Raw genomic sequence first — 25,781 nt, 5'->3', positions numbered from 1 at the left:
GCAACCTTCATTTAAATCCAATCAAATGTCACACTCTGTCCTTTGCCTCTCTTTCGGCTAGACGTGCAGTATTAAAAAGATGGAGGGATGCTGCCCCGCCTACCCATGTTCAGTGGCTGAGGGATATTATGTCTTGTTTAGAGGTAAAAGATTTGCTATTCAGTTAGTTAAAAAGTTTCAAATGATGAAACTATTTTTAGAATCTTCGTTAAACTAAAGACTTTTATTCACTTTTTTTTGTCTTTTCCTTTTTTCCTCTCTCCTTTAAATATAAAACCTGACTTCTGTTGTGAGGTTTGGATCTGGAGCTCGGTTGCCAATAGTTTGGACTGGACTCCGTGTGGCTGTGGGGCTGCGGAAATGCTGGAGTCAAATCTACAGACACTCGGTGACTGGTGGGACTCTCTTTTGCTTCTTTCCCTCTGACTTTAAGTCAGACTGTAAAAGGTGCTTAGGCAATTCCAGCCAGTGGCGAATCTGCGTTGCAGCAGATAAAAATAAATTTCATGTAATATGACACAAATTATTACTGTGACAATAAATTGAATCTTGAATATACACGCATGCGTATGATGTTGTCACGCATATATATTGTGTGCTACGGGGAACCATTTTAGATTAGTAATGAAGAATGAATGAGACATCGTTTATGTGTGCAAGTCTGTTTCTAAACCTAGAATACACAACATTGGCGACAAGGATCGTAACAAACTTCTATGCTCTAAACATTGGAGAGAAGATTACAAAGTGAAATACAGTGACCAAAAATGACAGTGAGTCACAGGCTCATGCATAAAGAACAAAGAAAAGAAAACTCAAGATGGCGGAGGGACAGTTTGGAAAATGTGAGGACTCAGAAGAAGACTGGTATGACTATGTCGAAAGATTAGATCAACACTGTTTTTCCCATAATATTACTGGCACATCGGCAAGGAAGACATTTAAACTGATAAAATCTCTGTTAGCGCCAAGACCAAGTACAAAAACTTGGTCCTGAAAGACCAAGTACAAAAGCTTATGCAGAGTCGTGAGCTGTAATAGGAGAACTTCTATATCCTAAGCCACTGGTTATCGGAGGTACACAAATTTTAATACAGAAAACAGGCAAATCTGTAATGAATTACGTAGACTGAGTTTGGTGCATTTTCAAAGCATTAAGAGACAAATTAGTCAAGGGTTTAACTTGATCGCAGTGCCCAACAGTGATTGCTAAATACAAAAGATATAACCATTAGTCTGCGAATGACACAGCCTTGGTTTTGAAATGGCTGATTTAATAAGTTGGGAATTCTACAAGGTAAACCACAAGTAGTGGGAAAATTTCCACTGCGGAAAAAGCAACCACAGTCCAGATAATTGTTATTTCAGAAAAGCTAGATGTCATCTATGTGAGAAGGAGGGACACATCAGAGCCAAATGTCCAAGAAAAAAAAAGTCAACAAGGGGGAAAAAGGACAAAAAGCAAAGATATGAAAAACAGCCTGGCAGTGAACCTAAGGACTCCGAGGAAGACAGTGCACTGGAAGTAATGTAGATTAATGGATAAGAAATCGGAAATCTACGTCCATGTGAAAATCAACAACGAACCTCTTCAAATGGAGTTGGACACAGGAGCAGAAGTGTCGTTAATGCCAATAAAGTTAAAAAACATGACTGTTACCTCATTCCATAAGAGTCCAACGTGGTGTTGAAAACAGTAAAAGGTGAGAGAGTCAAGGTGTTTGGGAAATGCAGAGTAAATGTTGAATATAAAGGACAGACACTGAAAAGATAATCCCTCTACATTGTTTTTTTTTTGAAAATTTTAATTATTGTATCAATACAAAAAATATTCATTACTATAACATTGATTGTTTAGTCATGCATAGTGATACAATAAAAAGAACTAAAATTCTTTTAGAAAGAAAAGAACACCTATTGCTACATATATAATATTGTTAGCATGTACATATTCATTTATTATTATTATAGTCTCTAATTGAGAGGAGTGGGTAAGGTAGAAGAGGTGGATGGAAATTTATTCATTAAAAAAAATTATAAAACTTTTCAACCCAATTCCTTAAACTGTTATTGTTTTCTAAAAGTATACAATTTTGCATTTTACTATGCCATCTAGTTAATGATACTAGATTTTCAGTTTTCCACGTTATTGCTATACTTAAAAAAATTCTCTTGACATTTATCCAGTTTCAACTTTGCATCTTTTTCATATATATTCCCAAGTAAAAATATTCTTGGATCCTTTTGTATCTTTGTCTTCATAATTTGTCTGAGTGAAATACTCAAATCGTTCCAAAACCTTTCCACTTTTTCACAAGACCATACCAAATGTAAAAAAAGTCCCTATTTCTTTTGTACATCGAAAACACTTGAATTAGAATTAAGTCCATTTAATTTTTGTGGAGTATAATATAATTGATCGAGAAAATTATATCCATCTACGTTGTTGACTCCAAAGTTATTTGGAAGAAACTGGTGTCACACATCCAACTAGATTGGTTGGAAATTGGATCTGAAATGAACAGAATCTGTAATGAGGCCAAGACAAATCTGGAGCAAGTGCTTAGGTATTGGACAATTTTTGAAAAAGGCCTAGGGAAAATCCAAGGTGTCCAGGTGAAGTTATGGAACTCAAGTTCAGTTTGCAATAAAAGGAGAGAGTTAACAGTTTGGAAAATGAAGGAATCTTGGAACGAACTGTACCAGATGGAAAAGCCAACTCAGAAATCTGAATTTGGTGATTACAAAGTCACCGTTATTCAGGCTCTGCAGATACCTGAACATCCCCTGCACAAAGCAGAAAAAATATTTCAGGCCCTGAATGAGGGAAAAATATTCACAAAACTGGACTTAACCCTAGCAAATCAGTAAATCGAATTGGATGAGGCCTCAAAGAAATATGTGGCAATCAATACTCCCTTGGGGTTATATGGATTCAGCATATGGAATATTAGCAGCCCCGGCAATATTTCAAGCAGTCATGGACAAATTGTTGATGGTATAAATGTGGCATGCTACCTCAATGACATCATAATTACAGGTTGAGGTGAGTCAGAGTATCTATCAAACCTGGAAAGGGTCCTAACCTGATTACAACAAGCAAACGTCCATCTGCACCAGGAAAAATGTGTATTTATGGTACCTTCCGTTACATTTTTAGGAGTTACATTTAATAGTGAAGGAGTCCGATTGGATACCACTGGTACTGAGGCCATCTGCAGAGCACCCTACCCATCGAATAAAGCTGAATTGCAGTCATGCCTGGGTTTGGTTAACCATTATTGGAAGCACATTCCAAATACTTCAACATTGTTCAGCCCGTTGAACCAATTGTTAAGAAAAATAACAGAAATGGTGCTGGAATGAAGAGACAAGTAACACAGTCGATCATTTAAAAGAACTGCTAGCATCAAGAGATAATGTTCTTGTCCACCACAACCCAGAAAAGATGGATGCTTCCCCAGTGGGCTTAGGCGAGGTTTTATCACAGGTGACGAAAAAGGGAGAACATCCGCTGTCTTATGCCTCTTAATCTTTGACGGCTTGTGAATATAATTATGCACGACTGGAAAAAGAAGGACTCCCCATAATATTTGGTGTCAAACAATTTCACCAATACTTATATGGTAGGAAGTTTGTCTTGCTAACAGACAACAAGCCACTGAGTTTGATTCTATGCCCTAAAAAGGGGATTCCAGTGCCAGCTGCCACAAGAATTCAAAGGTGGCCCATGCAGCTTGCCGCATATGATTACAATTTGACATTAAAAAATGGCCATGCTGATGCTCTATCTTGCTTACCTCTACCTGAAACTGAACATTAAATGGACAGCGGAAGCTACAGCTGTTAATCAAGAACAACTTAATTACTTACCAATTACAGCAAAGACATTCAGCAAAGTACCGAAAGAAGCTACAGTGTCAAAGGTCCTCTATATCACATTAAAATGAATGGCCTGAGGCCAAAACCATCTCTCCCAAACTGAAACCTTATTTTACACGACGCAATGAAATATCAATTGAAGCATGTTTATTACGGGGGACCAGGATATGGCAGGCTGCCATGCTATCAGAGCTCCACAATAATCACCCAGGGATGAATCGAATGAAAGTTGTGGCATGTATGCATGTCTGGTGACCATCAATGGACATTGATATTGGACAGATGGTGAGAAAATGTTGCATTTGTAAGGAGGTGCAACCCAAAGCACCTCAAGCCAAGGCTAACCCATCGAAATGCCCATCGTGACCATGGCACATATTTAATGTAGATTTCTCTGATCCCTTTATGGGAGAAAACTTCTTTATTATTGTCGATGCACACTCTAAATAGCCAGTAGTCTCACACATGAGAACAACAACAAATCAGACAATTGAGAGACTATGAAATATGTTCACATCATATGGATTACCCATCTCCGATAATGGGCCACAGTTTGTATCTGATGCTTTTAAGGTGTATATGTAATAACAATATACAACACATCTTATCAGCACCCTACCACTCAAGCTCGAATGAGATATTGGATTTTCTAATAACATATAGAAATGCTGCACTCTACTACCAAACGAACAGCAGCAGAATTGATGTTTGGGCGTGACTTAAGGGCAAGACTTTCCATGGTGCACCCAAACATCGGCCTTCACATTGGAACAATCCACATTCCGAAGTAAACCTACAAAGTCTCTGGAAGTGAGTACTGGTACGGGAGTTCTGCAGCAATAGGGAGCCGTGATAAGAGGCATGATTCTTTAAAAAAATGGGATCCCTGTTCTTATTCTATACCGATGGGAAATAAATGTGGAACCGGCAATCAACCATTTAGGAGCGGTGGATGATCCAGTGGCCACACCCACTGCTCACAGTCCCAATGAGTTTCCATTGTGGGTTCATCTCAACGATGACATTCCAAAAATATCTTCAGAAGATGATGCCCCCTCGATGTTGGCTGCTCAGCAGAGCAGTCCTAATCAACCCCCAAATGGGGCTCGCCAAAGACTTACCACCAACCGAGGAGGAGGTACTACCCAGAAAGGCGAAGAGTGCAGAGAAATCACAAAAACTCCCGGCAGATTCTACCTTGCCAAGAAGAGCAAAAAGAGAAAGATATCCTCCAGAACTCCTGAAGGACTATGTACAGTGACGTGGTTGCTTAACATGTCATACTGATATTGTCGTCTAATTGTAATTCACACCGTTAGTCCATGTGCACCTTATAGTTTAGTGTAAATTCTGCCTATATGCTATTTTCACAAACCATTTATCTTGTTGGGGGTGGGGGGAGAATGTTGTGAATATACACCTGCAGGCATATGACATCATCGCACATATATATTGTGTGCTGCGGGAACCATTTTAGATTAGTAATAAAGAATGAATGAGACACCACGTTTGTGTGTTGCAACTGTATTTCACCACAACTTACTGTATTACTCCAGGAAGGAAATAGAATTCTGGTTTATAGATGGAGCTAAAGAGGTGAGGGCTTTTTTGGATAAAATTACAAGATGCGTTTTTATAACATGAATGTGCTCTATAAATTTTACAAATTTCTTATTGTTGCAAGCTCCTATTTCATTTAGTGTGACTGTCACTTTAAGGGTAAAAACAGGCTGCGAACATTCACAGCTGTGGTAAGACTGGATCGCACCATCAAGTACAAACTATCAACAAAGTTGATGCTCTGAAGGAAGAGAAAGAACAATGGTGGTTTATCCAGGAAAACAGGAGGTGAGTGGGTCATGTGAGTGGGACACTTTCAGGGAGTCATGTGAATGGGATACTTAAATAAACACATTTCATTCTATTGACCAGCCACCAGATGAACATAGAGGTACAGTGACATCGTGTGAAATAGTCATTTCGGCTTATTCTCCCTGTCAGGGGAATTATTTAACCACCATGACCATTGTAATGGTCATTTTGATTGGCCCATCTGGGTAAAGGAAGCAGGAGAATTCCTACATCGGATCGTGACCATTGTAATGGTCATTTTGATTGGCCCATATCTGGGTAAAGGAAGCAGAAGAATTCCTACATCGGATCGTGACCATTGTAATGGTCATTTTGATTGGCCCATATCTGGGTAAAGGAAGCAGGGGAATTCCTACATCGGATCGTGACCATTGTAATGGTCATTTTGATTGGCCCATATCTGGGTAAAGGAAGGAGGAGAATTCCTGCATTGGATCGTGACCATTGTAATGGTCATTTTGATTGGCCCATATCTGGGTAAAGGAAGCAGGAGAATTCCTACATCGGATCATGACCATTGTAATGGTCATTTTGATTGGCCCATATCTGGGTAAAGGAAGCAGAAGAATTCCTACATCGGATCGTGACCATTGTAATGGTCATTTTGATTGGCCCATATCTGGGTAAAGGAAGGAGGAGAATTCCTGCATTGGATCGTGACCATTGTAATGGTCATTTTGATTGGCCCATATCTGGGTAAAGGAAGCAGGAGAATTCCTACATCGGATCGTGACCATTGTAATGGTCATTTTGATTGGCCCATTATCTGGGTAAAGGAAGGAGGAGAATTCCTACATCGGATCGTGACCATTGTAATGGTCATTTTGATTGGCCCATATCTGGGTAAAGGAAGGAGGAGAATTCCTACATCGGATCGTGACCATTGTAATGGTCATTTTGATTGGCCCATATCTGGGTAAAGGAAGCAGGAGAATTCCTACATCGGATCGTGACCATTGTAATGGTCATTTTGATTGGCCCATATCTGGGTAAAGGAAGGAGGAGAATTCCTGCATTGGATCGTGACCATTGTAATGGTCATTTTGATTGGCCCATATCTGGGTAAAGGAAGCAGGAGAATTCCTACATTGGATCGTGACCATTGTAATGGTCATTTTGACTGATCCTTGCCTGGGTTTTGGAAGCATCGTGGAAGTCACTCATTTTGTTTCCCCTATGCAAGGAAAAGGGGAGTATTGACAACCATTCATTGGAAAGAATATTTCAGCCAAAAAAATGACGAAGATTTGTGAGTTTACAGCAGTCCAGTCACTCAGTCTCTCCCACCTCCTTACTAATAACTTCTGAGTATCAGTTTAAAAGTGTGTTTCAACAGAGGATTTGAAAAACAGAACTTTGGAAATTAGTTCCCAGAATTGAGCCTATGCTGTAATGGTTTGGACCGCGCACGCACGCACGTTGTATAGATGAGAAGGGTCCTCATCCATTTTTGCATCACATCACAATCATTCAGGATGGTTGGTAGGGAAAGGTGCTATTATAATGGAGAAAAATTGAATAGGCCTCTGAGTTGAGGTTGCAAGATGGTGATTTGTATTAAAATACATTTATTAGAACTTTGAAGGAAATCCATATTGAATTGAACTCCGAACCAAATAGAATGCTGAACTGGCAAACTTCTTCAGAGAAAAAACCTAACTAATCTGTACTTGTTTTAGTCACTGTGTTCAATTGCAGAGGATTTTAAATTTGTTGTTGAAAGTGTAGATTTTAATTTGTTCCTAAATTGCAATTGTATAAGAACGTGACTTCAGAATAACACATTAAAATTGGGGGTACAAAATATGTACGGTCGTACTGAGTATAGGAATTGTATTTATTCAAGGACCATTTGTGTGAAGGATGAACAACAGTAGTTAATCTGAGTGGCTTGTTTCTGCAACTTGGCCTTGCTTTAATTTTGTAACAATTTTTCCATCTTGACTCTCATTAGAGGATATAGCTTAGCTAATTTAGAAATGTAACATCTAATTTCATAGATTCTCCAGGAGTTGGTGTTGATTGACCATACTTCCAAGGCCAGTACATATTTTCTTGTTTATTGGTCAGACTTGGATACTGCTGCTGATGGGTTCTGACCCAAATTCTAAACTTTTCAAACTTCATTAGTATTCCAGATATTTTGAGAAATTTATTATCTCACTTGTACTTTTTAAAGAATGCTATGCCTTTCTCTTAGTTTCTCAGTCTCTGCTGCACCGTTTCTTGATGAAGCCTTCCACTCCAGGACATCTGAAATGACTTCCTTTTTGAGGAAACCTGTTTCCTTTTACTGTAGTTGATGGAGCCCTCATCTGCATCTCTGCCATTTCCTGCACTTCAGTTCTCCCTGCCTCCATCCAGACTGAATAAGTCCTGGTCCTGCCTTTCGCCCATCAGGTTTTCGCACCCAACTTCATTTCAGTCAGCTAAACATGAACAGTCATCTCTTTCCCTCCCCAGCCCTTTCGGCTTTCTTCAGGAAGTGCAACATCTGACCCTGTACCACTTGCTACTACTGACAGCCCTTCCAAGTGAGACAGATTCACATGCATTTCCAACATTGTCTATTGCCTTCACTACGTTGAAAAGACCAAACACAGACTAGATGAATGCTTTGCTGAGCACCTGCACCTTGTCATGAATGGCCATCTTTAGATCATGCCATTTTAACTCCTCTCCAACTTCTTGCAGATTGATCTCTCTGTCCTCTAAATCCTTCATTGTCAAGGTAAGGCCAAAGGTAAACTAGAGAGACAGCAACTCATTCTGTTTGGGTAGTTTTTTGGCTTCTGAATTGATTATACTATATTCAGAGTTGACAAAACTATTTTCCACAATTGTTCAAGCATTGTACTTGCTCACATTGTACAAATTAGCAGTGTATTGTACAGTTCTAGAGTCTTTAATGCTATATGGTGAAAAGACAACACCGTCGACAAATTTGCTGACGATATCACAGTAGTGGGCTGTATTAAAAAAAGTGGTGATGAGTCCGCATACAAGAGGGAGATTGAAAACCTGGCTGAATAGTGTACTCACAATAATCTCTCACTGTTACCTAAACCAAGGAGCTGATTTTGGACTTTAGGAAGGAAAAACCAGAGGTGTATGATCATTGGACGATCAGAGATGGAGAGTGTGAGCAAATTCAAATTCTTGGGAGTTACTCTATCGAGGATCATTCTTGCACCCTACATTGTAATGTCATCATGAAGAAACCAAGTCAGCTCCTCTACTGCCTCAGTAGTTTGTGAAGATCTACAAATGTGTGGTAGAAACTGTTCTGTCTGGTGCATCATGGCCTGGTATGGGGGCACCAAACCCTGCAAAAGGTAAGAGGACACAGCCCAGTACATCACTGCCCACCATCGAGAACATCTATGTGGAGCCCAGCTGTCGGAGAGCAGCAGCAATCATCAAGGACCTACACCACCCAGAACATTCTGTTCTTGCTGCTGCCATCAGGAAAGAGGTCTCCGTGCCACAAGACTCGCACCACCAGGAACAGCTGCTCCCCCTCCACCATCCGGCTCCTCAACAACAAACTCAAGCACTCTTAGTTATGCACAATTGATTTAAATAGAATTTTGCCTGGCCCACAGGAAAAAAGAATCTCAGGGTTGTATGTGGTGTCATCTATATATTCTGGCAGTAAATCTGAACTTTGAAAAAAGATCACAAACATGGTACTAGATCTAATCTTAAAATTAGAAAATGTTTGAAATGTTCAACAAATTGGGTAGAAATGTATTTAATAGATATTTTGTTGGAACTGGAAGAGGGCATCATGGCTTAATCCATACAGCGGGCAAGGGGAAGATTTGTAAAGGGGAGAAAGAGCAGATGAGGCTCAAGGCAAAGGGAAATGGGGATGGGATAAAATATGGCTCTGTAAATGAGAACAGCAGAATCATCTGAAATTCAATTTGGTGCTGAAGACGGAAGTACATATCTGAAATAGCTGGTTGATCCTTGAACATTTTGGAAGATTGTCTTACCCCCACTCTCTCAATGATTGTATTTTAATATTTATAATTTTTTTTGCTACAATTAAACTTTTGCTTACATTGGATTTATTTTTCTGATCCATATTTTTGGTGTTTTGTGGTGTAAGGCGGTGTAATGAAAATGTTTTGTGATACAGCTCAGCAGCAACTGATGACTATGTCAGTTTCTCATGTCTATAATTCTAATTTGGAACCTCTAGAGTCTAGACTTTGTCCATAATATTTTAAAATCTCTAAATTGGAATACATATGGATATGAAGCTGCAATTTGTTTTCATAGTGATGTCTGATGAGCAGAAGTGTATGTTCAACAAATTTAATATCTTTAATGTGCATTTTAGCAAAAAAAAATTGGTTTGACTTGTGTTTGCTCTTCAGTGCCAGGAAATTGCAAAGTCAAAAGCTGAAGTGGCTTGTATTGCTGTATATGAGAAAGATATATTTGTGGTGGGGACTGAAGGAGGAAAATCTTTCATTGGAAACAGAAAGGATTTTCAAACTGACTTTGTGAAATACTGTAAGTTGAAATTATATAATCAAGAGATATTAAATTGCAGGAAATCCCCATTTCTCCATGGTGATGTCTTGAATTTGAGGGTTTTTTTCTCCCAAGTTTGTTCTCATGCACTATTATAAAGTGTTTATGATATAAAATGCTTTAATATCACTCTATAACATGATCTCTACATTTGTAACATCTGGTTTTAACTTGATTGTAAAATATGGCATGAATTCACATATATTTTCATCTTATTCTACAGATACCAAACTCTCCACAATTTACTGCAAATTATTCTTTAACTTTAAATTTTACTTGCACTTTAATTCTTTACAGTGATCAGATCTGCAAAATTGGCTTGCAAGTTACCAAAGTTTGTTCTGAACCTTCTTTTAATCTAAAAATCGCATCATGACTATTTGATGGAGCCTTCTCTTGTTCTCATGTTCATCCTGTTTACCTGATTCAAGATCCTACACTGGCCATGTATATAGAATATTTGATGTCCAATCATCAGCAGTTAAAGATATGTTGGAAAAAGTTTGAGCTTATCGTGCCAAGAGGTTGTTATTAGGTTTTAAATGATGCTTACCACTTTGGAAAAAAATAATTTGTGACAGGACCAGATTTACTGCAGCCATGCTGTTATTTATAGTTTGTTTATTTGTTGCAAAATACAAAGTATACTGAGAAAGATCCTTATGAGAACTGACCAGCAGGTTATTTCTATATTACATCTATAGAGCACAATTTGCAGAGAAAAGGATAACAATAAAATTAGCACAAAGCAAGGGCAGTATGAGAATGCTGTTTTAAGGTTGTTTCAGATGCCTTATGGCTTCAGGGAAGAAATTGTCTTTAAGTCTGTTGGTGTCTGTGTTCACATTTATAAGCCTTCTCATTGGTTTAAAGTTTAAAAATTACAGTCGGCCTTCTAATGAAATGATTGGTCCATAATCTTGCATAAACAACTGATCTATCAGAGACGAGAAGAACGTATAATGGCAACAGTTTTGAGTTGGGCACTAGCCCCGTCAGATTTTTTATTGTCTGAATGACTGCAAAGATAATAGATATGAGTGATGAAATTTACTACAATGCTGAAATACAATCCAGTGCTGCCTCAACTATTCAAGTTTAAAAAAAGAAACATTTTTGACTTTGATTGTCAACCCACCAGTAAGCTCATACTTCCTGCTACGTTGCCTTTGAAAATTTTGTCTTTCTTTTGTTATAATACCATGTTGATTGCTGAAAGGATTGGACAGAGTAGATGTGAACAAGATGTTTCTCTTGTTAGGCGAATCCAGGACAAGAGGGCACAATCTTATAATTAGAAGGTATCCATTTAGAACAGAGATAAGGAGAAATTTCTTTAGCCAGAGGGTCATGGATTTGTGGAATTTGTTGCCGTATACAGCTGTGGAGGCCCAATCATTGGGGGAGTTTAAGGGGGGGAGATTGATAGGTATCTAATTAGTCATGGTATTAAGGGTTATGGGGGGAAATGCCAGAATTTCAAACAACTGAGAACAGATTAGCTCAGGGTGGATTTATGGAACAGATTTAATGGGCCGAATACCCCACTTCTGTTTTTTTTTATCTTGTCATGATCTTTATTGAATACAGAAATTATCATGAGCAATCTATGTATAATGTAGTCATAAAACAGAAAGTTATACACAGGGAACTCGTCCATGTTGCCTATTCGAGCTAGTTCTATTTGCATACGTTTGGTCCATATTCCTCTAAACCTTACCTATCCATGTGCTCCTCTAAATGTCTTTTAAATGTTGTAGATGTATCCACCCACTTCTACCAATTTTTCAGGCAGCTTATTCCATATAACCACTACCCTTTGTGTGGGTATGTACTTTTCAGTTTGATCAAACCCAGTTGCATATTATGTGGAGTGGTGCCCTAACAAGTCTCCTAACAGTTGGTTTGATTTCAGGTGTGACTGAAGAGAAAAAGGCAGCACAAAAACGAGGAAATAAAAGTTTGCCCTCTGTGACTCCAACTGCTATGGACAACCAGGATGACACTGAAAAAATCAGAAAATCAGTTGAGGATTTGTTCTGCACACTTTATGGTACTGTTGTATTTTTAAAAAATTTTTCACACTGTGAACCATATCAACCAAAATACTTACAAATATTTCCATCTTAAATATACACAGTGGCATTTTCTCCCCTTTTTACCCCCTACCTTCCCTCCCCTTTTCCCACCCCCCTCCAAAACCAAGAAACATTCAACATGTACAATACAATATACCCATTAAACAATCTCATCACACAATGAAAAATAAACAAGAAAAACATGTCATCTACTTTTACACACTGGATCAAGTTATTTTGTCTTCTTATCATTTTAGGAGTGGAGGTCCGAGGCAAGCCCTCTCTATTATGTTCCATGTATGGTTCCCAAATTTGTTCAAATAATGTGACTTTATTTTTTAAATTATATCTTATATTTTCCAATGGAGTACATTTATTCATTTCCATGTACTATTGCTGTACTCTCAGGCTCTCTTCCATTTTCCAAGTTAACATTATACATTTTTTTGCTACAGCATCTTATTTCCTTGAATTGCATGAATTAAATTAATGAACTTAGAGACATTATCTGCTGTTCGTCTTTTCTTAATAAATCCAGTTTGATCTTGTTTTACTATTTTTGGTACACAGTCGGCCAATCTGTTAGCTAATAGTTTTGCTATTATCTTATAATCTGAATTAAGTAGAGATATTGATCTATATGATGGTGGTGTTAGTGGATCCTTCCCTGTCTTTGGTATTACAGTAATTATTGCTGTTTTACATGAATCTGGCAAGTTTTCTTCTATCTGGTTCATTAATTCCAGGAGAGGAGGAATTAATAACTCTTAATGTTTTATAGAATTCTATTGGGAATCCATCCTCTCCAGGCGTTTTATTGTTCGGCAGCTTTTTTAATATATACTGTACTTCTCTAAGGTTTTATCAGTTTATTTTGTTCCTCTTCTTGCAATTTTGGCAGTTCAATTTTAGCTAAAAACTCTTCTATTTTATCATCTTTCCCCTCGTTCTCAGTTTGGTATAATTGTTCATATAATTCCTTAAAGTTCTCATTAATCTCTATTGGATTATATGTATTTTGTGTGTCCATTTTCCTTGATGCCAATATAGTTCTTTTAGCTTGTTCTGTTTTAAGTTGCCAGGTTAATATTTTGTGTGTTTTTTCTTCTTGTTCATAATACTTTTGCTTTATTTTTATTATGTTCTTCTCCATCTTATACGGTTGTAATGTTGCATATTTTATTTTTTTGTCTGCCAATTCTCTTTTTGTTATATCATCCCTTGTTACTGTTGTATTTTTGAGGAAGCAGAAATTAATAATATTACTATGAAGTTATTATTTGCAAATATTTTATTAATTTGTTAATCATTCTTTAAAAGAAGAAAAGCATCGCACTAAGTTTGCAATTTAAAAGAACCTCTGGTTAATAGAGAAAGAATATAACATTAGAAAAACTTTTGAGTTTTGAGGAATCATTAGTCATAAACTGCTTAAGACTGTGATAATTAGGAACAGGATGTAGTTGGGGAACATCTGGATTGAAAATATTGGGGCAAACCTGCAAGTAAATTCTAAGTGGATCCAGTGGAGTAATATAATATTTTCTAACTTCTTCTGTGAAGTTAGTTTACTATATTTCCATTGAGACATTCTTAATCCGGTACTCTTGAAAATCATGGATCTCTATCTTTGGTGGATGAGAAAATTAAAGTTTCCCTTTAAATAGAATGGTGGGCTTTTTATATATTATATGTAAATATCCACATTACATCCACGACAGAGTGAAAATGGGTTTTTGGTTGCAGTTAAATTGGGCAAAAGAAACATCTTTGATGGGGTGAGATTAGATTTGCCGTGGGATGAGTTAATAGGTGATTGGTTGCAAGTAGGAAGTCAGAGTAGAGAAAGGAAAAAAAAATGAACCAATAATAAAGATTACTTGTAGTTGGAGAATTCAGTGTAGAATCTGGGAGGCTCTAATATGTCCAGAATGAAGGTGAGTTGTGTTGCTATTCTTCAAGTTTGCATTTGTCTTTATTATAAGAGTGCCAGAGGCCATGGACAAAAAGGTCTGAGTGGATAAGAAATGAAAAATTAAAATGACTGTTAACATTGATGCCAATTTAATGTAACAATTCTGTGTTCATGTCGGAAATTAGCTGATTGGTGTGAAGAGGATTGGCATTCAGTACTCTGGGATAACCCTGAGCATCCAATTAGTGCCGCTTTAATACTTAGACTCTTACTTTTCTCTTCTGTGGGATTATAATATCCCATGCAAGCTTGAGCGACAATAATTTGTCTTCCAGCTGGACATGTTGCAGGTTTAGGACTTGATTGAATTTTCCAACTTCTGATAGCTTGCTGGCTATCAGAATTAATTATTTGTGATTCATCTGTGATATTGGCTATCTTTTTCCCCACCATTAGCACATACTACCCTGCTATTTATGACATTTCATACTCTGTCACCCTTTAGCTACCTATTTCATTGCAGTGTAAACTTCTGAAATTTTGTTGCTGTAATAGTTATTTTTGGAAGCTTTCCTCTTGCAAAAGGAAGCTCTGCAATATTTCAATCGGGCACCTTGTCCAATCAATACTTGAAGACAATGCAATAGGCCCCAACTTAAACTCATACATGGGTTAACCACTTAATAGGCCACATTTCAAAAGTTCTGTAAAACCGGAGAACATTTTAGTTGGGTAATTGTATTCAAGAAGTAAAACATAAAAGTCTGCAGACACCATGGTTGAAATAAAAACACAAAGCTGGAGAAACTCAGCAGGTCGAAGTGTCCTTTATATAATAAAGATAAAAATACATAACTAATGTTTCAGGCTTGAGCCCTTCATCAAGTTATGGAAAAATATCAACAGGCATCGAATAAAAAGATTAGGGAGAGGAGTATGGTAGCAAAGGCTGGAGGTAATAGATGGAGAAGGGAGGGAGGGCACAGCAGAAAGCGAGGGGATTTTTCCATACCTTGATGAAGGGCTCAAGCCTGAAAAGTCACTTTTGTATTTTTATCTTTGCTATATAAAAGACATTTTGACCTGTTCAGTTTCTCCAGCATTGTGTTTTACTTTAATTGTATTCAAGTTGTTTTTTCCCCCCTTTTGCATAGTTTATCTTGGAGCCCAAAATACCTTTCAATCTATGATCAGAGCATCACAATATTGTGCTAATCTGGCTGTGTAGCTTTTTTTCTTGCTTTACCCCTCCCCCCTTTGTTAGCATGAATCAATTTGTTTCTCTGAATTTCAGGTAAAGCTGTTGGGAAACCTGCTCCAATCCCTGTGCCTTATGAAAAGATCTTTGAGGACCCTGCTGCTGTAGCAATACATGGATTACCTGATGGTGTGTGTTTTAACCATCCATCAAAATATGACACGACAGCATTAAAAAAGATTTTGGAGCAGAAGTCAAAAATGATCTTTACAATAAAGAGGTAACCTTTCGCCTGAAGTTTTTAATTTTTAAGCAAAAGTGTAATTTTGTTTTTGCATGAGGTACTAAACTAAATTGGATACACACTTGTACATCCTCAGCATCATAGACATTTCTGCAAGGTGGTACCTGCCATCCTAGAAAGACTATTGTGTAATGGAGATTGACTTCTACACTCTTAAGTTTATTTCAAATCTCAACCGTTAGTTAAGGTTCATTACCTAATTAATGTTTTTAGCTATTTATGAATTGTTATTATTTGTTCTTGTCCAGCCTCCGATGCTATTTAAATTTTTAAATTTAAATTTAGACATACAGCACAATAACAGGTCATTTTGTCCTACGAGTCCATGCTGCCCAATTTACACCCCGTTAACCTACACCACTGGTAAGTTTTGAATGGTGGGAGGAAACCGGACCCCCTGGAGAAAACCCACACAGACACGGGGAGAACATATAAACTCCTTACAGACAGCGTGGGACTCGGAACTGCAGTATTTGTGTACTGCAGTTATTTAATTGTCTCTGCAATCTATTGATTACATTTTGACACTAAAAATTATGAATAAATTGGAGTAAATGTGGAATAAAAATGCTTCACAGTCATTTTGAAAAACAATATTACCTGTGATTGTTAGTACTATTGTCGTTAGAATAATTTACAATCTCATTTGTCTATTTGAGCTTTGTGGTGTAATTAAGGGGTGTTTATTTGCAAAACTAAAAAAAAAAAATCCTCCAGGTTTTCTTCTGGAATTGCTGTTTGTGCATGTTACCAATTCTTTCCCTTTTCATGAACCATTGTTTCGGTTGAAGAGTAAGTCATTCTTCACAGCTGAGAGAATAATAATGATCATGTGGGCATTTTGCCGAGGACACTCCTGAAGTTCCAAAAAATACTGGTGCGGTCATTGGACTAATATGTATATTTCTTAATCAAACTCCATATTTGAAGACTGGAACATTGAAACTACATTTGCTACATCAAAATTTAAGGTTTAATTATGAAGTTTTCAATTCTTTTCATTTTTGAGGGAAAATATTTTTGGCAGAAAAGATTTCAAATTCTACTACTTTGCCTGGCAGTTGAAACTAGTATTCTAAGAAGCATGATAATTATGTTACTTTTGTATTTTCTAAAACTTGAGAGGAAGATGTTGAAATGTTTGTATATATTTATCATTATCATGCAATCACGTTTTCTTTTCATCTAGGCCTTTTCTAAACACCACCATTCAACATGGTAAGTTGCACACAGGGCATCATTTTGCGTGCTTAATTTTCCAAGGCAACATTTTGGTGCAATCTCAATGAATGTGTAGTTACTTAATCATCCATTTAGCAACCATATAACCATTTACGGAGCGGAAACAGGCCATGTTGGCCTTTCGAGTCCGCACCGGTTCACTGATTTTGTGCGCCCTCTTCAGGCATTGATCCCGGTAGATCTTCATTCAATAACAATGGATGAATTCAATGCAGGTGGAATCAGTCGTAGAAATGTTTGTGAAACGTGCAGTTTAATACTTCATAGCTACTCTTCGAAAATTGAATATTCTGGTCCTTCCCCCATTTCACCCGCCACCTGGCCCCTCCAACCCTGACGTACCTCTAGGAACCACGCACTTATCTGCATTGATGGACAGAGCTGCAGGGGGCCAAATGTGTATGTAAGTTTAGAAAACTTCTTTGGCTCACAGTCCAATCTCCAAGTTCACTGGTTGCAGGCAATTCTTATGTTGTGCACAGAATTTAACATTTATGAAGTTCATCAGGCTTTGGTGTTTGAAAGGTGAATGGTTATCATCCTCTGTAGTCCAAAAATGTTGGATATATTGAATGGTTCCCCAGCCTTTTAAGGTAGAGAACTCTAAAGATTCACATACCTTGAAGGAAAGATGTCTCTCTTTACCTCAGATGTAAGTGGCTGACCTTTTATCCTGGGACCAGACTCCCCCATAAAAGCATTGTTGCAGCGTTTAATTAAGCTGAAGCTCCCTTGGAATCATATATTTGAATAAGATAATTTCTTATTTTCTTCAGAGCTTCTCGGCTTAAATTCTCCTTATTAGACAACAAATGAAGAATGCATGCACTCATGTACACATGCAGAACCCCCTGCACACGGATGTACGACGCACACAAATGTGAGGATATAATAGCCATAAAGCCATACACCTGTGATCACATGTACACGGAGACATAAACCCAACAGATGTACAAATGTGTGGTGCTACTGCACACACGTGCACACGCACACATATGCATGCATGCACAAGCAAGCACGCATACACACACACAGACACACATACACACACACACACTCCGCAGTTCAGTTCGTTTTGTTGCTTACCTCATGATGAAATCATGTGAGTTGATGTCCTCGCCATAACGAGATTGAAGCAAGTTTCCAGAATTACCCACCACTGCACAGCGTTGACAATAGGATTGGTTCCATGAGCCATAAGGGTTCTCTCCAGGCACAATGTGGAAGAGTTTGGTCAGAACATCCTTTAGGCTTTGTGGCTCGTGATGCACAAAAACTTGAAAATTTTACATTGATTAGCTTCACAGTATTTTGAAGTCGATTGAAATTGAAAATTGATGCAATACCACATGAACCGATTGAAATTAGTGTGTTATTTTACACATTGTCATTGTGTAAGAGCTTGTAATAAAGTGCTGGACAAGTAATGAAATTCTCTTTAAAATATTTTTATTAATTTGATAGAGAGAAATATTAAATGTATATATAAAACAGGTAGTAAGTATTTATATACCTTTTATATAATGCAGTGCAGAATTTTTTATAAAATTCTCAAAAAAAAGTGAAATATCCTTATGAGAATTTCACTTCATATTCTAATATTGAGAAGTAAATCACAAAATTCTGTCAACGTCGAGGTTGAAGTAAAAACATAAAATGCTGGAGAAGCTCAGCAGGTCAAACAATGACCTTCATGTAGCAATGGCAAAGATACAGAACTGACATTTCAGGCTTGTGCCCTTCATCAAAGTAAGAGATGCCAGCAAGCTTCTGAACAAATGGGGGGGGGGGTGGTGGGGGTGGGTGGCAAGGCAGGAGATGATAGGTGGACAAAAGGATGGAAGGAACAGCAGCAATGAGGGGGGAGTGATAGGATTATGTGTGTGAAAGAACTGGAAGGTCAGGAAAGGCGGAGGGTGAAGAAAAGGCAAGCATATTTAATGGAAAGCAGTGAAGTCGATGTTAATGCCATCTGGCTGGAGGATGCCCAGCTGGAAAATAAAGTGCTGTTCCTCAATCTGCGGGTGGTCAGGTTGGAACAGTACATAAGGCCATGACAGACATATGAGTGTGGGAGAGTGACCCAGAATTGAAAAGGTTGGCCACTGGGAGGTCACTGTGCTTGGAAACAAACTGGAGATGCTGAATGAAGCGATCTCCCAGTCTGTGACCAGTCTCTGATGTTGAGAATGCCACAAAGGGTAAACTAGATGTAGTAGATAAGTCCTCTAGATGTTCAAATAAAGCGTTGCTTCCCATGAAAGGCCTTTTTGGAGCCACGGACTGTGGTGAGGGAGGAGGCTTGGCCATGTTTTGCACCTACTGCAGGGGAAGGTACCAGGGGTGTGAAGGGTGGGGAAGGATGAATACATGAGGAAATCACTAAGGGAGAGATCCCTGAGGAAGGCTGAGAGGGGAGGAGAGGGAAAAATGTGTTTTGTAGAAAGTGCCTGAAAATCCGGCGGATGATGTACTGGATGTGGAGGCTGGTGGGATGGTAGGTGACGATGGGGAGATTGAAACTTTGTGGCATCTAGGGGCAGAGGGGTCCAGGGCAGATGAGAGGGAAATGGAGGAGATGTGGGTGAGGCAGATTTTTAGAAGCTCTAGATTGGATCAGATGTGGTGGAGACAGAGAAATTTAGGGCAGGGTGTGAGGAAGTGTAGTCCAGGTAGTTGTGGGAGTTGGAGGTGGAAAGCTGGTCTCCCAAGATGGAGACAGAGAACCAGGAAGGGGAAAGTATTATCTGAGATGGACCAAGTGAGTTTGGGATCGGGGTGTAAGTTGCGCATGAAGTGAATGAAGCTGACAGGCTCATCATGGGCGCAATAGGCAGCCCCAATGTAGCCTCTATACTGGAAGAGGAGTTGAAAAAACTTTGTGATTTTCTAAATAGTCCAATCTCTAGTTGTAGGAAAAAACAAAAATAAGAACCAAAAAAGGAAGATAAATACTAATCAAACACCTCCCACGAGACATGGTCACCAGCAAATAAATTATAAAGAATCGAGTATCGGCTCTCGGACGTCAGATAGAAACCCGCAGAGCAAGACATAACTTCCTGTAACCATTGCATATGAGTTGGTGCTCTGCTATCTTTCCCTCTTATCAAAATTGCTCATCACTGAAGTAAAAGCTACTACCGTATTTTTTGGCATATAAGTCGAGTCGTGAAGCCCAAAAAAAATCTCTCAAAAAATGGGGGTCGACTTTTAATGAAGGCCGGACATACTTTTGAGACCTTAAGTTCAGCTCAAAATCCAATCCGCTCTGATCCAGGGTATAAGTTGACCCTTGAAAAACCAAAAAAAACATGACTGCGACAGATTTTTCATTGAGATGTTTATTGAAAACAACAGCACAATTAGCACTCTTCAAAATCACTATCATTATCTGTAAACAACTCATTTAGAACCCTTCAAAATCAATCTCGCTATCATCGTCTGAAGAAAAGATGGCGGCAAGCACATCCATACTCTCACTGTTTAAACAGTCATCATGTGCGTCCCAGTCTGTAACTGATGAGGTGGTTTCAGCTTCGTCGTCAGTGCCCCACAATAAATAGTCTTCCATGGCATCAATTACACAAGAGATACCGCACTTTTTAAACAATTTTATCACAGTCTCTACTTTAACTTTATCCCATGCCTTGAGCACAAACTTACACAGCACATCCAGTGATGCAGCACGTATTGCCCCGCCTTTTGTAAACTACTTTTCTGTACTCAAAATCCATGTATTCCATTCCTCATGCACATGGTCTTTGAATGGGTTGTTCAAGCAAAAATCGAGAGGTTGAAATATGGACATCAAACCACCATCTAAGTATTATGTAGTGCTAATTTAGTTTTAGTTTTCTCAGTTAAGTGGCTACAAACATATCCTAGACCAGCAAACTCCATTCTTTGTGTAAACCTTCTGGCTGCCATTTTCATCCATCCATCCATCTTTTTTCATGAAAATGTACAAAAATGCCTGCAGGGAGTTACAGGAAAAGGTTGTGCAGACTGGGGCTTTTTTCTCTGGAGCGTAGAAGATTGAGAGGAGACTTGATAGAGGTGTTTAAGATTTTAAAAGGGACAGACAGAGTAAATGTGGATAGGCTTTTTCAATTAAGAAAGGGGGAGATTCAAACTAGAGGACATGGTTTTTGATTGAAGGGGGAAAATTATAAGGGGAACATGAGGGGAAATTTCTTTACGCAGAGGGTGGTGGGGATGTGGAATGAGCTTCCGGCAGACGTGGTCGAGGCGGGATCATTGGTTACATTTAAGGAAAGACTGGATCGTTACATGGATAGGAGGGGACTAGAGGGGTATGGACCGGGTGCTGGTCAGTGGGACTAGGAGGGTGGGGATTTGCTACGGCATGGACTAGTAGGGCCAAACTGGCCTGTTCTGTGCTGTAAGTGGTTATATGGTTAATTTCATTTTTGGTTTAAATTTGCATTTGAAGATTAACATGGCTCTTTATCCTGTCGACCATGAACAATAATGCTACAGTAAACCTGATCCTTTTGTGGCCTGTACTTCTACTTTGCACAGTTCTAACACCTTTCCATTCCACTGTTCTATTGCCTATCATGTTGAAATTCATTGGGATTTTGTCCAAGTTTCTGATATTTGCCAGTGCAAACAGGTGTTTCTGCTTATTCCGTATAATAAACTGATGAAAATTTACAACTTTCTGATCAAGATCTTTTGGTCGTTTCTGTGCAATTTTTGTTTTTTTTTGGCAATACCAATTTTTTCCTGGAAAGCTTCAAAATAATCACTGAGATCTGGGTGCGACTTGGCCTACTGCAGTGCAAATGTTCTTATTTTATTTCGGGTGACTATGTAGCATTGTTGCTTCTGTTCACGAACCCATTCTGCAACGTGATTTTCCAACTCTGGCCAACAAGTGATTCCTTTTCTCATGCCTTTTTGGTATGCTTCTTAGTCTGTTGCCAAAGAGAGAATGGACTAACCAGAATGGGTTAACCAGAATTGTACATGATATTCAAAGTGTGCTTTTGTAGAGTGCCGTGACCAATGAAGATAAGCATGCCATACGCTGCATTTACCACTCAATTTACTTACCTGGTGTCTTTCAAGGAGTTCTGGACCTTTACTCCAAATTCCTGGACATCTCTCCTAACATTTGACCTCAAAAGTTCAAAACCTCACATTTTTTTGGATTAAACTCCAACTGCCATTTTGCCCAAAGCTGTAACTAATCTTTATCTTGTTATATTCTTTGATAACTCTCTATATTTTCCATAACTCCATCTATCATTGTATTATATGCAAATTTATTAACCCACTTACCTACTTTTTCATCAGTACTGGATTCAGACTTATCAATTCAACATTAATCCCATGCATTTGTACCTTCTGGATCAGTTTAACATGAGGGTTCTTATCAAACTTAATAAAGTTCACATAGACAGCATCCACTGCCTTACCCTCATGAGTCACCTTTGACATCTACTCATCCAAACAATCAAATTTGTAAGACATGAAACCTGACCATGCTTGATTAGGTATACATAAATGCTATCCACAAGTATCCTCTGAGTTTTTCTTAGCCCTCCCCCTACCCCATAGATCTTACTTAAAGCACCCAGTTCTACTCACCAAATTCAAATAAATTCTAACTGAGTAAATTGAACTTCTGTAACTCTTATTTTTTAGCTTAATAATTCTCTGGTCTCAATAATCTTGTTTATTCTGCAATTATTCCAGTTGTCAGAATGAATTGGATTCCTAATCCAAATAGTCAGAAAAACAAACTGCTATTTTCACATTTTCAATATGCTATGATGAATCTTTAGTTAATTTAATTTTTTTTCCCTTTGAGGTATTATGATTAGCTTTGAGATGTGGATCGGTTGTGAAATAAAAGTAGAAAGTTCTTGGGTGTTGTAGCCATGAATGTACTTTTACGTGTCTTGTGATCAAGGATTGTGTTGACGAAGTAGGCCACTTATTGGAGATTACCACTTTTTTTCCACAGTGGAGACAAAACAGCCAACTGGCAAAGAGAATGTGCACATGCCACCTGATAGGTAGGTCTCTTCTCGGTCCTTTAACCATTCATGGTTTATTTCGAAGATTGATATAATTTGCATAAATTGGATTTGTCTTGATGTACAAAAGCTGTTTTGTTGGTTTATATTCATGCGGAGGTTGACTTTAAATTTTTTTTTGGCTTGATATTTTCTTAATGCGCTATTGCAAATCTCTAGAAAGGTATTAAAACCAGGTATAATTTTCTTTGTATTAATTTTGTTGAAGTCCCCATGCCACATGATCTTGATTTATTACCATGAACGTCATCTTTGTCTTACCTGTCTATTCCACATGGTATTTACTTTTACCAATTTTGGTGTCTCTTTTGATTGTGTACTTTTATTTCCATTCAATTACTTTGCTTGCTAGTTATAATACAGATAATGAACAGGAGGTCATTTAGTGTAACATGTGCATGATGGCTTCCTAATACTGCAAACCTACTCTTCTCACTTCACTTTGTTTCTCTTTGGCATATTATAAGCACCCAGCAACTTCCCTTCATTTCTTTTGCTGATTTTCAGTAGTCAATGTTTGGAATATAGGACACCAGAGTTCTCCGGAGGAATGCCCTTTTTAAAATATTTTTATTGATTTAATGCATTAAAAAATCCCAAACCAATTCATAGTTCACATGGAATGCAAAACACAAGTAAGAAATTACACAGATCAACAAAATTAAATGTACAAAGACAAAAAAGAACAAAAAATAAAAAAAACAAAAATCAAAAGTTAATCAAAATCCCATGTTTTATTGAGAAACTGTCAGGGTCGGTGGGTTCAAAGAGAGATGAGTCTGGACACGAGGGTTTGCAATCAAACGTAACTTTATTGACACAACAATGAGAGACAGTTTATATGGGAACATGTGCGGACAATTTATAAGGGAGCAAGAAAAGAGATCGTAATGGGAAACAAACAGGAGAATGTTAAACAGTACACAATTATTAACACACACAGGTGATGCAGCCATTCACACACTATAAGGAGGGGTTATACACACCCTCCTGGACCCCCGAATAAGAGGAAGTGGATCTGGTACCACTGTATCCGCAGGGATATACACACACCCTCAGACCTCTAATTAGTTGAGAGCGGTGGCTCTGCCAGTATTGATCTATAGCAATACGATGGCTCAGCTTCAGTGCAGTGTGCATTTTGCCTGCACCTCTTGCAGGTGACAAGTAGTAGTGACCTGGCCTGAAGTGGTGTCCAGGGTTTTCATCACAAGGCAGAGAGCAAGTGTCCTCTGTACTGGTGGTAAATACAGGGCCCTAACCAAAAAAAGACGCTAGGTGATTTGGACCAGCCAGTGGCAAGGTGTGCACTGACCAGTGGTCTGAGCCCAATCTTAACTGACACTCCACCTGCAAACCATAACTTTGTCTATAACTTTGATTGAAACAAATACACCACATATATACAAGTGATGTGACTTCTGAATAAGTATCAGAGGGGGAGCTCACTTGACCACCAACAGTAGGCAGGGAGGTCGCGCCTCATTCACACACAACACTCCATCCCCTAACAACATTGCAAGACAGAAAGAAACAACAAAAAACTTCACTCCTAAAAGTGAAATGAAAAAAGCCAACAAAACTCAGATTATAAATTATATCTAAGTGTTGTGATAATAATTAAAAAATGGTTCCTACAACGGTTGGAATTTTATGCTAGGACGATTAATTGAATATCAAATCTTTTCCAAACTTAAATAAAACATAATTGCTTTCAACCACTGAGCATGAATAGGTGGGGCAGCATCTTTCCATCTGAGTAGTACAGTACGTCTGGCCAAATGAGAATAAAAGACAAGATGCGTTTTTTATTTGGAGGCAGCAAAACATCATCTTTTCCCATTGCACTGAAAAAAGCTACCAAAGGATTCTGTTCTAACTTTATATCAAAGATTAAAGATAAAGTTTGGAAAACCTCTTTCCAGTACTTTTCAAGATTAGGACCAAAACATGTGAATTAAAGAGGTCTCATCCCTGTGGCACTTTCACAACATGAATTTACCTCTGTAAACAAGATAGTTTGGTGCAACTTACAATGGCGGACACATAACGACGTAGTATTGACTAACGTAAAAATTGAATCCCAGATCTCTTCCGATATGGTCAAATTTAGATCCTGTTCCCAAGCATTTTTAATTTTAAGTATCAGGGCATACTTTAAGACAGCCATTTCATTATAAATAAAGGATATTAAACCTTTGTGCAAAGATTGTAAACAACATTCACATCTGGTATCCTAGGAAAACCAAGTATTTGAGATTGAAGAAAATGCTTATTTGCAAGCATCTAAAAAAAATGAGTTCAGTAAATTGTACTTCTCAGATAGCTGTTGAAATGATGCAAAACTATTATCAAAAAAAAATCTGAGTTGTTCAATACCCTTTCTAAGAAAATGAGATTGAAGAAAATGCTTATTTGCAAACATCTAAAAAAAATGAGTTCAGTAAATTGTACTTCTCAGATAGCTGTTGAAATGATGCAAAACTATTATCAAAAAAAATCTGAGTTGTTCAATACCCTTTCTAAGAATCTGAGTTGTTCAGTACCCTTTCTAAGAATCTTGCAACGGTGGTTGGAAAAGGTGATTGAATAAAATCAGACTTGAAGGAAAAAAATTCTTGAAATCCAAAATGCTTCCTGAACTGAACCCATACTGTAATACTTGGTTTCT

General features: G+C 38.1%; 1 protein-coding gene across 6 annotated transcripts in view; it reads left to right on the top strand.

The window, feature by feature from the left end:
• Positions 1–25,781, top strand: part of LOC138749510 (general transcription factor II-I repeat domain-containing protein 2-like) — a 182,216-nt gene that overhangs the window by 44,891 nt on the left and 111,544 nt on the right. For 5 of the 6 annotated variants that reach the window (XM_069910937.1, XM_069910936.1, XM_069910939.1 and 2 more), the window contains exons 6-10: positions 10,143–10,281; positions 12,218–12,355; positions 15,590–15,773; positions 16,987–17,015; positions 23,038–23,089. In XM_069910937.1, coding sequence (XP_069767038.1) covers positions 10,143–10,281; positions 12,218–12,355; positions 15,590–15,773; positions 16,987–17,015; positions 23,038–23,089 — 542 coding nt within the window. The remainder of the gene's footprint in view (positions 1–10,142; positions 10,282–12,217; positions 12,356–15,589; positions 15,774–16,986; positions 17,016–23,037; positions 23,090–25,781) is intronic. The other variant, XM_069910940.1, reaches the window with a different exon arrangement.

Source organism: Narcine bancroftii, chromosome 14, assembly GCF_036971445.1.
Source record: "Narcine bancroftii isolate sNarBan1 chromosome 14, sNarBan1.hap1, whole genome shotgun sequence".
NCBI lineage: Eukaryota > Metazoa > Chordata > Chondrichthyes > Torpediniformes > Narcinidae > Narcine > Narcine bancroftii.
This window is presented reverse-complemented; position numbering and strand designations above follow the sequence as displayed.